General features: G+C 51.1%; 1 protein-coding gene across 8 annotated transcripts in view; it reads left to right on the forward strand.

The window, feature by feature from the left end:
* Positions 1-15,127, forward strand: part of AGO2 (argonaute RISC catalytic component 2) — a 98,536-nt gene that overhangs the window by 54,602 nt on the left and 28,807 nt on the right. For 7 of the 8 annotated variants that reach the window (XM_079902132.1, XM_079902130.1, XM_079902131.1 and 4 more), the window contains 2 exons: positions 6,168-6,288; positions 13,747-13,928. In XM_079902132.1, the coding sequence (XP_079758258.1) occupies positions 6,168-6,288; positions 13,747-13,928 (303 nt within the window). The remainder of the gene's footprint in view (positions 1-6,167; positions 6,289-13,746; positions 13,929-15,127) is intronic. The other variant, XM_079902135.1, reaches the window with a different exon arrangement.

Raw genomic sequence — 15,127 nt, forward strand, 5'->3', positions numbered from 1 at the left:
ACTGACCCTGTCCAGACCGTCCTCTACACCCCGTCTGCTTCCACACTGCAGCCTCTGTTAAAGCAGTGCCTTAATTCTGAGTTCCCGAAACCTTGTGCAGGGCACATGGTAGATATTTAATAAACTCAACCCTGAGGCTTCGTTCAAGACTGAGAGGAAAATGCCATCTACGGACGTTCTGATGAGTCGTGAGTCCCGGCCCGGTGTGCCCTTGTCTCGATCACCGTTCTCAGTGGCTTCTGTGGGAGGGGTTCCAGTATAAGGCAAGGTCCCTCTTCTCAGGATGCCTCCAGTACCATCGTGGCTGCAGTTGGTCACACACGACAGCCGGTGCCCAGAGCTGGTCTAGGCCGTGCGGGCCTTACAGCCAGCGCCAGGAAACCTTGCCAACGGGTCAGAAGTAGTGGTGCCGTGCTCGGAAGCGCGGGATGGGCTACCGGAAGGAAGGAGGTGTGCTCCTCACCTTTTGTCTGCACTTTCCCCCTTGTTCCTCCTGCGCTCTGTCAGGTGGCCCTAGGAGGGCACCGCACGCGTGCTCACGCTGTGCTTGGGAAGAGCTGGGCGGGGCAGCACGGCTGTGACATTGGCAGCCTGCTGTTATGGGCACTGTCCACCGGGGGAGATGTACGCTGGTCCAGACTTCTCAGAAGGTGGTTTTGTGTATACATGTAAATACAAATAATGCCCCATATACCTTTGACCCACCAATTCTACTTCTAAGTGTTTATCCCAAAGAGAGATATGTACAAGGATGTCTAATATTGTGATGGCGAAAAGCGAGAGAGAAGAGAAGTCATTTCTGTGTCAGCCAATGAGGATGGTTAAGTAAACATACTGTGGAATACTGTGAAACGATGGACAGCAATGGAATGGAGCTTCACAGTATGAATGCCACGTCCGGAAACATAGACAACTACGTGGCTTGTTAACATCACGTTACAGTACATGATACGATAACATTTCTATTTCTAGACTTGCTGCCACTTTGTATATAGTGTCGAGGAAAGGTGTTAAACACGCGTCCTGGGAAAACGGCAAGCTCCAGAGCCATGTGTGTTTAAAACATAATACACTGTATTCATTTTATGTACCTGTGTATTTATATCAATGCATAGGTTTAAAAACAATAAGGGTGCTTCCGAGAAGAGAACTGAAATGAAGAGGAGGTCAGGCGGACTTGGAGCACTATCCGTGTTGGAAATTCACAGTGAGAATGTGTTAACGAAAAAAATCTGTGTGATTAGAAATTACCAGAAGAATACATTAAAACATGTTCAGTGACCTATTTATTTTATAACTGGAAGTTTGTATACCTCTTAATCTCCCTCACCTATTTCACTCATCCCCCCTGCAACCACCTGTTTGTTCTCTATGTCTGTGAGTCTCTCTGTTTTGTTATGTTTTTTCGCTTGTTAAGTGAAATCATACAGTATTTGTCTGACTTCTTTCACTTAGCATAATACCTTCTAGGTCCATCCATGTTGTTGAAAATGGCAAAATTTTGTTCATTCTTACGGTTGAGTAATACTCCAGTGTATGTATGTATGTGTGTGTGTGTGTGCGTGCGTGTATGTGTGTGTGTGTGTGTATATATATATATACACACACACACACACATACACGCACACACACGCACACACTACATCTTATCCATTCATCTATTAGTGGACACTTAGTTTGCTTTCATATCTTGGCTATTGTAAATAATGCGGCCATTAACATAGGGGTGCACGTATCTTTTATATTGTGTATCTAATTAGTGTTTTTGTTTACTTCAGAAAGATATCCAGAAGTGGAATTGTTAGATTGTATGGTAGTTTTTAACTTTTTGAGGAACCTCCATACTGTTTTCCATAGTGGCTGCACCAATTTACATTCCCCCCAGCAGGGCACAAGGGTTCCCTTTTTTTCCACATCCTTGCCAACACTTTTTGTTTGTTGTCAGCCATTCTGATAGGCGTGAGGTTATATCTCATTGTTTTGTTTTGCATTTCCCTTATGATTAGTGATGTTCAGCATCTTTTCATGTGTCTGGCCGTCTGTATATCTTCTTTGGAAAAATGTCTACTCAGGTGCTCTGCCTATTTTTAATCGGGTTGTTTGGCTTTTTGATGTTGAGTTGTATGAGTTCTTTGTATATTTTGGATGTTAACCCTTTATCAGATATATTGTTTGCAAATACCTTCTCCTATTCAGTAGGTGGCCTTTTCATTTTGTTGATAGTTTCCTTTGCTGTGAAAAGTTCTTTCGTTGGAAGTAGTCCCATTTGTTTATTTTTGCTTTTGTTTCCCTTGCTTAAGAAGACAGATCCAAAAAAATACTGCTAAGATGATGTCGAAGAGCATACTGCTGATGTTTTCTTCTGGGAGTTTTATGGTTTCAGGTCTTAAATATAAGTTTTTAATCCATTTTGAGTGTATTCCTGTAAAAAAAGTAGTCCAGTTTGATGATTTTACATGTAGCTGTCCAGTTTTCCTAACATTGTTTTTTGAAGAGGCTGTCTTTTCCCCACTGTATATTCTTGCCTCCCTTGTCATAGATTAATTGATCGTGTAAGTTGGGTTTGTTTCTGGGCTCTATTCTGTTCCATTGATCTGTGTGTCTGTTTCTGTGCCAGTGCCATACTGTTTTGATTACTGTAGCTTTGTAGTATAGTTAGAAATCAGGGCGCATGATACCTCCAGCTTTGTTCTTAAGATTGTTTCGACTGTTTGGGGCCTGTTGCATTTTCATATAAATTTTAGAGTTATTTATTCTAGTTCTCTGAAAAATGCCATTGGTTTTTTGATAGGGACTGCACTGAATCTGTAGAGTGCCTTGGGTAGTATGGTCATTTTAGCAATATTAATTCTTCCAATCCATGAATGTGTCTTTCCACCTGTTTGTGTCATCTTCAGTTTCTTTCATCGGTGTCTTATAGTTTTCTGAGTACAGGTCTTTTACCTCCTTGGTAAGATTTATTCCTAGGTATTTTACTCTTTTTGATGGGATTGTTTCCTTAATTTCTCTTTGTGATAGTTCGTTTTCAGTGTATAGAAATGCAATAGATTTCTGTATATTAATTTTGTATCCTGCCCCTTTACCTAATTCATGTATTAGTTCTAATAGGTTTTTGGTGGCGTCATTAAGATTTTTTATATATAGTGTCATGTCATCTGCAGACAGTGACAGTTTTACTTCTTCCTTTCCAATTTGCATTCCTTTTGTTTCTTTTTCTCATCTGATTGCTGTGGCTGGGACTTCCAAAACTATGTTGTATCAAAGTGGCAGGAGTGGACATCCTTGTCTTCTTGTTTCTCTTCTCAGAGGAAATGCTTTCAGCTGTTCACCATTGAGTGTGATGTTGGCCGTTTGTCATATTATGGCCTTTGTCATGGTGAGGTATGTTTCCTCTATACCCACTTTGTTGAGAGTTTTTAATCATAAATAGATGTTGAATTTTATCAAACGTTTTTTCTGCATTTATTGAGGTAATGATGATTTTTATTCTTCAGTTCATTAATGTGGTATATCACATTGATTGATTTGCAGATATCGAAACATGCTTGCATCTCTGATACAAATCCCACTTTATGGTGTATGATCTTTCTAATGTATTACTGAATTTGATTTGCTTACATTTTGTTGAGGATTTTTGCATCTATGTTTATCAGATATCGGCCTGTAATTTTCTGTTTTTTGTGATGTCCTTGTCTGGTTTTGGTATCATGGTGATGCTGGCCTCATCAGATGAGTTCGGAAAGCACTCTTTCCTCTTCAGTTTTCTGGAATAGTTTGAAAAGAATAGGTTTAACTTTTCTTCAGATGTTTGGTAGAATTCATCTGTGAAGTCATTTGGTCTTGGACTTTTGTCTGTTGGGGTTTTTTAAATTACAAGAATGCATTTTTTTAAAAGAGAAAACTTCTCAGAATTTTGGTAACAAGGCAGACAAGCTGCCAGGGAGTGTTTCAGACTCTCTGGATTAGCAGACATGTCCCGTTAACCACGAGGCAGTTTCACATCTGGCCACTGACACTGCAGTGTGTCATGGTAGCTTTTACGTCCACCAGGTACCTTTTCAAGAGTGTGCTTACCAGCCTTTATCCTTCGTTATTTCCAAATACATTTTAGAATTAGTTTATTAAATCCTATCAGATAAAAATTAACCCCTCTGGGTTTTCATTGGGCTTGAAGGAATGGATTTGTTTGCAGAATTGAATATTCCTGTCCATGAATATGGTATATCAGTTGGTTGGTTTGTTTCTTATGGTGTTTCCAACTCCCAAATAAAAGAGTTGTGTATGCCACTTGGAACTAGTTGTTCCCTATCCCTTATTACCTACACACTGAACTGTGGGGAAGTCCGTTTCTCATTGCAATGTACTTTACTGGTCCCTTTAGGAAGGACCACGTTGCTTTGGCTGATCTGCTCCAGTCTTGGGAGAGAGGAGCGGGGGAGGGTGGGGCTTCCTCTTATTTTGTTCTGCATCTGTGTTTATAAGTGAGATTGTCCCGCGATCACCTTGTTGCGTTTTGAGATAAAAGTTTCTCTAGCCTCATAAAATGAGTTGGGGCGAGTGCCCTCCTAATTCTGTTCATGATAAATTTGAGTTCAGTTGGCGGATTTGTTCTTTGAATGAGGGCGGGACTCCCCAGTGGAGCCATCTGGAACTTGAGTTGACTGTGAAGTCTTGACCAAGAAGATGGGGTCCTTGAAGGTTGGGGGGGAGTGGTCTGGAGACAGCGTGGAGGAAGGGGCCACCTTGTGTTGGGTGGCCCAGAGTAGTGTGTGCAGCAGCAGGTGAGACTGCACCCTGGCTACTGGTCAGGGGCGGCGGGGATGGAGGTCAGAGCTGCACCTAGGGCTGTCCTTGTCCTGCTAGGGCTGTGACCTCCCAGTTGGTGCCTTCTTGGTGAAGCCAGCAAAGCAGAGGCTCCGTCTGCCCCAGGGGCTCCCCAAGCGGTGGGTGTTGGGGCAGGATTAGCTGGGTCCCCGGAGACCCACCTCCTGCAACTAGCACCGTTGAAAGTCAGCTGGGCAAAGCCAGTTTGAATAAGCAAACCCTTCTTAGGCCTGCTTTTCTCATTCAAGGAAAAGAATGGAATGAATTTCTGGTTCTTGCGTCCTGAAAGATGACCAAGGCTGTGTCCCAGAGAAATACCCTTACGGCAACAAGGCTGAGCTCAGATGTGCGTCCCCCTCCTCTGCCCACCTCCCCTTTCCCTGCTGTCAGAATCCATCTCCCTCTTTACCACATCCCATGAGCTGCTGTTTCCTGATAATGACTGAGATTTTGAGCCTCTAACAGTCTGTTTGCTACCAGTCCTTTGCATGTTTCCCTTACGAGGACCTTTGGGGACCAGGCAGGCACCACAGCTTTTCCTGTGTGTACTTTATCAGAGTCGGGTGAGTTCATGGGACACGCTGACAGAGATGTTCCGGGTGGGGCTCCCTTGAAGCACAGAAGTACGGAGAGGGTGGCCGGTGGGCCTGGCACTCCCCTGGGCCTTGGGGCCCGCAGGAGAGCTGAGCTGTCCCTGGTCATCGTGGTGCGTTTCTCTGCTGAGCCGTGGACAGATAGGCAAAACGGGGCGAGGTAGGGCCACTGGTCTGCTCGGTCCTCGGAGCCCCACAGAGAACAGCTGCTTCGTGCTCGCCGGGTTCCTGCCGCTCCCGTTCACGCCCGAGGAGCAGACAGCCCCAGAATCTTCGTCGCTTACAGTAGCAAACCTCCACTGCACGTTCAGGGTCTTCGTGCCGGAGCCCAGACTGAAAGGGCAGCGGTACCCAGGGTGAGCTGTACAGCGAACCGCAGGAGCCCGAGGCCCCGGCCGAGCCAGCCCGCGGTGTCGGCGGGGTGGGGGACACTCTGTGTGCAGGTCGCACGTGGCAGCCTGTCCAGCAGCTTCCGGAGCAGGAGCCCCGTCCGCTAGTCTTCCGTGGATGCAGCGTGCGCAGTGCTGGGCGGGGAGGGGCTTCTCCCATGCTTGAGTCACTAAATGAGTGAGCGTAAACCCACGGAAGGTTCTAGTTTGATTTCTTATACAAGGAAGTTGAAAGTCACGTTTTTAAAAGGAGCCACGGGGCTTATAAAATTGCTTAAAAACCAGTGTCAGAAGAATGTCGTCCTTGTGTGCCATTTCCCTGATTTTATTGATGTTTTGCTCGAATTCTGTCTTGTTTCAGGGAAATAGTGGAACATATGGTTCAGCACTTTAAAACACAGATCTTTGGGGATCGGAAACCAGTGTTTGATGGAAGGAAGAATCTCTACACAGCGATGCCCCTTCCAATTGGGAGGGATAAGGTGAGCTCACAGAGGTGGGTTGGATCGAGCAGTGTGCGAGAAGTAAAGTCCGTTGTCCTCTTGTCACACACTGAACCACTTCACCCAGGAGGAAGGAGCCGCTAATTGGTCGTGTGCTTCATCGTGAGATCCACAGAAACTGCCTTCCGTGTGCCGTGGTTTTCAGTGGCAGAGGGTTAAGTTGTCTAAGTGCAGAGAAAGACGTTGAGAACTTCTTGAAACCACTAAACTTTTAAATGTAAAGCACACACGTGCACGCACATGCCCCAAACCAGCACCAGACAGGAGCCTGGATGACAAGGCGGGGCTGTAAAGACCTACGGAGAAGTATGTTTGCACAGGTGAGTGTGTGTGGGACAAAGGCGGTAAAACACACAGCCTTCGTTCAGCTGTTCAGCCGTAGCCAGTGATTCATCTGAACTGATGCTCATAATTAGTCAGCCTGGGAGTAGCGGTTGGTTTAAGCCTTTCCTTGTTGTCTTTGTCCTTACCGTGGTTTTATTTAAAAAGCAGTGAAATTTCTGCCCAGAAGCTCTTACTTCTTGGCCTATCTTTCAACCAATGGGCTGCTCTGGGATGATGGGCCTTGTTTATAAGAGAGGAGGACCAAGGACGGCTTGGAAATCATTTTTACCTGTACTTTAAAAAAAAAACCCAGACTCGTAATTTAACAGTTATCCCAACGAGACTGTAGAATCTGATTCCCTTCAAGAATGACCCATGCAATCAGTTTCTTAGCCCCAGGGTCCCCGAGAGGGAAGACAGCTCAGAGCTTAGAGGGTCTCCTGCAAGTTCTCCACAGACGTGTGTTTGCTCTTGCATTTTAATGACGATCCGTCTGAATGGCCACAGCAGCGGGGCTGGCTGGGAAGTGTGATGAAGTGTGACGCTCAGATAGGAGGAGTCGTTAGGGCCAAGGGCAGGCCAGTGGTGATAAGGGCTCTGTCCCCGCAGGGCCTTGCTGTGATTCTAGGAGATAACAGTGGTGCTCGGCCCAGCCCTGCCTGGCTGGTGGGGGGGGGGGGGGGTGGGGATTGACATGGTTTTGAATTTGGAGGAGCCCCAGGACCCAGTGCCTGTCAGCTGAGCAGTCACCCCTTGCTAATTAACATGCTCTCCATTTGAAATGTGTGAGTTATAGAGTTTTGTGTTTAACTTGCACATTTGTTTTTGTTTAAAGTTCTATAAGAAAGAAAAGCATAAGGAGTTTATTCACAGTTTTGTCTGTACATATTTATGATTAGATACTAGGAGGGGCCAAGGAGTATTTTTCCTTCAGAAGGGGTGGGGAGGATGTATGGTGTTCAAATTTGAGACACATCGTTGTGGACGTTAACACGGGTTCTAGGGTAATAATAAGTCTGATCCGAGGCCTGGCTTCGCCCTTAACTCGTGGTGGGACCTTGGGTAAGCTGCTCACCTGCCACCCCTATAAAATGGGGAGATGGTATAGACACTACCTCCCAGGGGCCTTGTGACAATTGAATGGGTGAACACACCCCAAGAAAAGCTTCTCCACCTTCAGTGTGCTTCCTGCAGCCCTGGGGCCTCTGCTAAGTGCTGGCTCTGGTTCAGGGTCTGGGGTGTCTGCATCTCTAAGCCGCTCTCCTGGTGACGCCTGTAGAACACCTGGGACACAGTCCACACTTAGCAGATGCTGATAGGTGCTGTTGCTGGTCCAAGGGTTCGCATCTATCGTCTTGACCCATGTCCGTGTGGACGCCCTGATGCCCACAGCAGCCCTTCGTACGTATTGCCAAGACTCAGTGGGCATCAGTGTCTCTTAAATTGAGTCCCACCCATCCTCATCCTTTTTTCAGGTGAGCTGAGAGGACCTAGCCAAGGCCACAGCGTTTGGTTAGCGTGGGTCTCCAGATTCCAGACCCCTCCTTCCAGTTGTCTTTAAGGTTCTGTCAAATATTCGTGAGATGCAGAAATTAATCTCTTCTGTTTGAGAGCTAATGTAAGATGTTAACCTTTTCTATTTCCGTATGTTCACATCTTGGAGCAAAGTGTCATCCTTTTTTTTTTTTTCATTTTACGTTTGCTCTCTTTTCTATACAGTACTTTTCTTTGTGTCATGGGCACTTTTGTAGTAAGAGAAGACATCCTTTAATGTCCCGGAAACCCTGTGTCTGCTAGCGGCTGCCCGGGGGCCGCAGGTGGCTCTGCACAGGTCTGTGCACAGACTGTGGCCCCGGGCCCTTACTCAGGGAAGGCAGCTGTTTGCGATCTACTCCTGCTCTCTCCTACTAGCGACCCCCCCGCCACACGCACATGCACACGCACACGTGCGTGCACACGCGCACGCCCCTTGATCCCAGCCCTGTCGTGTCTGGAAGACCCGGTGCACCAGGCCAGCCCTTCCCTACCCACGTGGAGACCGAGGAGTCTGTGAGGGCCGTTCATGGTCTGGGGTTTCACTTCTGGACCCTCTGCAGCAGGAGCATGACATGAGTTGCAAAGGGGAATGTGTGTCATTTGTTGGCCTTGTTGCTGGGTCCAGCCCTCCCCCAGCGGGTCTGCAGCTTCCTGGACCTACAGCCTCTATGTGTTTATTCAGGGAAGGTGTGAGCGTCTCCTGAGAAGGAAGCGCCCCGTGAGGCCAGGCACGAACTCGGATGGGTAGCAGACCCTGCGTGGAAGGCGTTCCAGCCTTCAGAGTCCACGGCGCCCCTTCTCCCCCTGCACCACGCCCCGGACTGCGAGCCGGGCTGCCTGTGCCCCGCTGGCCACTGCTGACCTGGGGTGACGGGCTGGAGAGTCTGAGCAGGGTGGTGAGGCCTCTGCACTTGGAGGGTCGCAGGTCTGAGGAGGGGCAGGAGGGGAGGGCAGAGGCGGTGGGGGCCAGGGAGCCGTCCTTGGGGCCTCCTTGGCGAGCCCACAGGTGGAGGGTCTGCCCGGCCTCGTTTGCCCCTCAGGCAGTCCTGCTGCCTTCGGACTGAGGGTCCCTCCAGTGAACCTGTGGCAGTTTTTTTTTTTAATAAATTTTATTTATTTATTTGTTTGTTTGTTTGTTTGTTTATGGCTGCGTTGGGTCTTCATTGCTGCGCATGGGCTTTCTCTAGCCACGGCAAGCGGGGCTACTCTTCGTCCTGGTGCGCAGGCTTCTCATTGCGGTGGCTTCTCTTATTGCGGAGCACGGGCTGTAGGCACGTGGGTTTCAGTAGTTGTGGCTGGCGGGCTCTAGGGCACAGGCTCAGTAGTTGTGACGCACGGGCTTAGCTGCTCCGCGGCATGTGGGATCTTCCCGGACCAGGGCTCGAACCCGTGTCCCCTGCATTGGCAGGCGGGTTCCTAGCCGCTGCGCCACCAGGGAGGCCCAGGCCTGCGGCATCTGTCAGCGAGCTTTGGCCTGTTGGCGGGTCGAGGTGCTCGGCAAGCACGGCTCCTCAGCCGCGCAGCCCCTCCCTGGACCTGTCGTTCTCCTGCCGCCGTCACTGAATTCCCGGCCGTCTCCCAACGCTTTGTCCCGGGTCATCTGAGGACGGGCTGCTCGTTGACGGGATCTGTTGCTGTGCCGGTCACAGAAGACCTGCGCCCCCAGCGCCCTGTGCGCATGGAGCCTGGCAACCCCGAGGCCCTGCCAGCACTGTCGCTCCTTCCTGAGGGATGGATGGCAGCCACGTCTGGACAAGCAGAGCCCGCTGGGCGCCGTGGCTGCCGCTCCCTGGCCGCGCACGCCTCTCCTTGCTCTTGTCGGTGCTGCTTCCGAGCTGCACGGCGGCACCAAGCGGGACTCTTCCTGTCCCAGTTCTCGTCTGTCGCCCTGGTGGCGTTCAGACAGAAGGGACTGAGTGTGTGGCTGTGGTCTGTCTGGAGACATGGACTCTCAGCATCTGCCTCACCGTTTTCCAGGCCTGGGGTGGCGTCCCTGCTAACGTTGTCCATATTCAAAAGCTGGCAGTGGTCGCCTTCCTGTGTCGCAGCTTCTGGGCTGCCGGCATCCTCGGTTGGCACAGGCATCTGTGTGGCGCGTGGGCTGCCCTCCTGTCCCGTATTACAGACGGCACCCAAGGGAGCCACAGAGGTTACAGAGCTGGGAGCCCGCACACTGCCCTTGGGTGCTGCGTGGTTGGGACCAGAGCTACAGGGTGCTCAGAGGTTGGAGTGTCTTGGTGTGTGGAGCGCGTCCAGTGGCCGGCAGCCCAGACGGACATGAGGACTGCTCTTGGGCTCGTGTCACAGCTGAAGCCCGGTGCCACCCTGCCCCTGGAGCGACATTTCTGTTGAAGTCTCCATCATCCCTAAGATATTAGGTGCCTGTACCAGTCGGCCTCTTGAGACGTGACTGACAGAGAATGTTGTAGAGCCTGGAGCTTATTCTGTTCCCTTTTTATGGGGGCCAAGAGGAGGCTGGTCTAGAATCTGTTTAAAAATAGAGGACTTCGGGCTTCCCTGGTGGCGCAGTGGTTGAGAGTCCGCCTGCCGATGCAGGGGACACGGGTTCGTGCCCCGGTCCGGGAAGATCCCACATGCCGCGGAGCGGCTGGGCCCGTGAGCCATGGCCGCTGAGCCTGTGCGTCCAGGGCCTGTGCTCCACAACGGGAGAGGCCACAACAGTGAGAGAGGCCCACGTACCGCAAAAAAAAAAAAAAAAAAAAAAAAAATAGAGGACTTCGTGGTGGTGCAGTGGTTAAGAATCCACCTGCCAATGCAGGGGACACGGGTTCGAGCCCTGGTCCAGGAAGATCCCACATGCCATGGAGCAACTAAGCCTGCGCACCACAACTACTTAGCCTGTGCTCTAGAGCCCGCGAGCCACAACTACTGAACCCACGTGCCACAACTACTGAAGCCCGCGCGCCTAGAGCCCGTGCTCCACAACAAGAGAAGCCACCACAATGAGAGGCCCGCGCACCGCAATGAAGAGTAGCCCCTGCTCGCCACAACTAGAGAAAGCCCACACACAGCAACGAAGACCCAACGCAGCCAAAAATAAATAAATTACAGAAATAAATAAATAAATAAAGGAAGGGTGTTTTAAAATAAATAAAATAAAAATAGGAGTACCTTTTGCTAAAGGAAAATATGCCCCTCTGAATCCCACTCAGTTGGATTATAGAGGCATTTTTAAAGAATGACATTGACAAGCGTCTAATTAGCTCCGGTTCACAGAATTCTTCTTTAGATGCACCAGGTGCTGCTGGGTGGAGACGTGTGCGGTAGGCGTGAAGTGCCCACTGTACACGTTGGTGTGTGAGAAGGAAACTAGCGTGCGGTCTCCACCCACCTGTTGGCCGTGTCCTTGGTGCACCATGTCTGAATAGGCGGAAGTGCTTACCCCCTCTGCTGACGCGCGAGCAGGTCTCTGCTGGTCCACGCTCAGGCCCTCCCCCGCACCCTCCCCCATGGCCACCATCCTGATGACCTGGGTTAAGTGGACCCTTCCTTGACTGGTTTTATCAGCTGCGTGTGCATCTTTAACATGTTTTGCCCTGAGGCGAGTCATACTGCAGTGTGCCCCTGTGGCTTGCCGCTTTTATTCAGTATTAGGTGCTTGAAATCCATCCATTGTGAAGAACGTGTTCCTTTTTCCCTGCTCTGTTCTCCCTTCGATGGACCTCGGGCCGTTCCCATTTTGGGGCCGTCAGGCTTGGTGTGTGGGCCTGTGCTGGAGCATACCTAGGACACAGGTGTGCAGGGGGCTTTGGTGCAGTCTGGTTGCTGCTCTGGTGATGTCTGGATGGGCTGTGGCAAGTGCAGGAGGGAGGGAGCCCCTGCGAGTGCAGAGTGAGCAGAGGAGCTGAGCACAGGCTGTCAGGTGAGAGGGGGAAGGAGGGCGTGAATGAATGAGCGAGGCTGGTGCCAGGACCTCTCGCCCCCGCCCCGCCCCGGGTCATCACGTGGTGAGTGGAAGGGCCTTTGACATCAGCCCAGCTGGCTCCCAGTCCCACGTCTGCCCTTTCATGGTTGTGTGGCCTTGGGCTGGACTGTCAGTCTGAGGGTCTGTGTTTTTTGTATAACGCATGGTGAACAAGTCTCCCTTGCTGGGATTTTTGGGTGTTTAAGGATAAAGTATATAGTCTGTGCCCTACCAATAGATGTTCCATAAACACAGGGAAGTATTACCAGCAAATATCAGAATTGCTTCAGTCATCAGCTGTGTGTGTGATGCTCAGGGTGCATTAGTCAGTCGCCAAATAATAAGTTACCGTTTCAGTGGTGGAGTGAAGGCACCGGGTAAAGGTGTGTCTGGGCATCGCATGGAGCAGGGTGGGTGGGCGTGGTGAGGGGCGAAGGACATACTGGGAGGTGGGGAGAGAAGTGGTTTTGCTGTTCATCGAGGGTTGGCTCCAGAGGGCGCACCTTGGACCATTGTCCTGAACACCCGCCACTGGCTGCACGCGGCTGTGTGCACTCAAATCTACTAGAAGTTAATGAAGCTAAAAGTTTAGTTCTGCAACTCCCACCAGCCACGTTTCAAGTGCTCAGCGGTCACAAGTGGCCCGTGGCTTCTGTCCTGGTCAGCTCAAGAAAAGACTGTTTCCATTACCACAGAAAGTTCTGTTGGAAAGGGCTGTTATGAACACTGAGTGCTACTGTGTAAATATTCTGAGGTCTTGCTGAGAATTTTAATTTCTTCCCAGGGAATTCTGGTTGGTCTTGTGGTAGCTGAAGGTACTTTCTCCACCATCTTGTACCTGGCGATGCTGGTACCGCAGCACTTTCCTGTTGCACAGATGGGCATAGACAGCCCTTGGAACAGCATCAGGGCTTGTTTGCCTGGGGAAGAGCCTGGCTTGTCCCCACTGCCCACACGCTTCATTCAGTGCCTGTGATCTGCCCACGTTTTATTGTAACGTCGAGGGAATTGGGGGACGCACGCCCGTCTAGGCTGTTGTAGCGTCGAGGGAATTGGGGGACGCACGCCCGTCTAGGCTGTTGGTAGCGTTTTGTTCCGTTTTAGCTCATGTCTGTTCTGAGAAGGCTTTTCTTCATGATTTATTCACTGCAAAACTAGCCTATGGACTCTTAAGGGACCCAGAAAACAGGAACCCCCAGAGCCACTGCGGTTTTCTCAGTCCCACTGGAGAAAGAGTAACTCCCCAGGACCCCCAGTGAGCTGCCCATGCCCCCTTCCTCTGTCCCAGGAGCAGCCTAGGCTTGTGCCTGCGCCCTGCTTTCCTCTTCCTGGGGTGCCCTCCTCAGAGAGGCCGACCCAGACCCCAGCTGAGCAGCTGCCGTGCGGCTTCAGGACGCCTTCTCCCGGCTGCCACCGTGTGCAGGATCGGGCTAGGGAAGCACTAGACACGCGTGGCGGGAAGGACTCCCGTTGCACTTCAGTCACTGGCTGCTGGAGGAGGGGCTTGAGCGTGCCCTCTCCTGGGCTTGGATGAAGGACCGGCTGAATTCCCCTAACCTCGGGGTTCTGGAAGCTGACCCACCACCCTTGACCTCCCTGTAGCTTCTTCAGAGGGAAGCGTGAGTAACTGTGTGCTCTGGATCCCCTCCCAGGTGGAGCTGGAGGTCACGTTGCCAGGAGAAGGGAAGGACCGCATCTTCAAGGTGTCCATCAAGTGGGTGTCCTGCGTCAGCTTACAGGCATTACACGATGCACTTTCGGGGCGGCTGCCCAGCGTCCCCTTCGAGACGATCCAAGCCCTCGACGTGGTTATGAGGCATCTGCCGTCCATGAGGTGAGGACCGTCCATGAGGTGAGAACCGAGAAGCCTGAATCCTCTGTCTGAGCAGGTGCCGGTTCTCGGGGACAGGGTGGGGACGGCCGTAGGGGTTTATACGATGAAAGCAGTAGCAACGCCAGCTCGGGAAAAACTGTCATGTAAAAAGAAATGGCCGGAGCTCGCAGCCAAGCACACAGAGGTCCTGCCTGTCTCTCGGTGCAGCGGCCGCTCCACCCAGCGTGCGGGCTCGGTCCTGCTTCTCAGTCGCCCTCGCGCTCAGGAGCCCTGTTCCAGCCTCTGTGCTTGCGTGGCCTCCGCCTCGAGGAGGGGCCTCTCGGGACCGCGGGAGCGCCTACGCCCACACACTTCGCTTTATTCTATGGGATTCCTTTCACTGATCACCACACTTGAACTTGTTGAGGCAGAGGGTAGGAGGACACTTTGGTGGCTCGTGATTGACCAGATGAAGGCGCAGGGCCACACCAGCTCCCCATGTGACAGCTGTGTGCGAGCCACACCCACCGCTCGGGTTTCCAGTGTGGGACGCCTCTTCCTTCCCCGGGTGGCGTGCACAGTAGGGCCTCAGGAACTCTGAACAATTAAGTGAGAGGAGGAGAACCTGAAACTGGAACGAACCTCCGTACTGAACTCTCCCAATACCGACCAGAACTCTAAGGTTTGAGGGGAGGGGTGTTTTAAGTGTAAGAGGAATCTCCTTGAAGGGCCATGTTAGATTTAAAGGGGACCCTGGTGTTCTCGAAACACAGGGCAGGCTGTCACTCCTGGCAGGGTCCCCGGGCCCCTGCAGGTAGTCTGTCACTGCTTGGAACTGTTGATGTGAGGAAGGCGGGTGGGTGCAAAAGACCCTCGCTCTTAAGGGTTGCTGTCAAAATGTTGAATCCATTTTCGAAAAGAGTGGCGGGAATTACTATGTTTTTTTTTTTCTGCATTCCTTTGCATTAATCACCATGTTACTTTTATAATCAGGAGGAAAGTCTTTCATTTGGGGGAAATAGAGAAAGGCTGGGGGAAGCAGAGTGTGTGTGTCCTGGTTGGCGGCTCGGCCTGTAGGCGACAGGGTCTTCCCTCGGGGACCCTCGGTGATGCCGCGGCCGCTGCCCTGGAGAGTGCGGTGGCCTCCGTCTCTGAGCACCTTCAGTCACTCCCCCTGGGAGGGCATGGGTGTTCCCTCACGTGGACCTCACTGTCCCCCG

Source organism: Stenella coeruleoalba (genome assembly GCF_951394435.1).
Source record: "Stenella coeruleoalba genome assembly, chromosome: 17".
NCBI classification, from domain to species: Eukaryota; Metazoa; Chordata; class Mammalia; order Artiodactyla; family Delphinidae; genus Stenella; species Stenella coeruleoalba.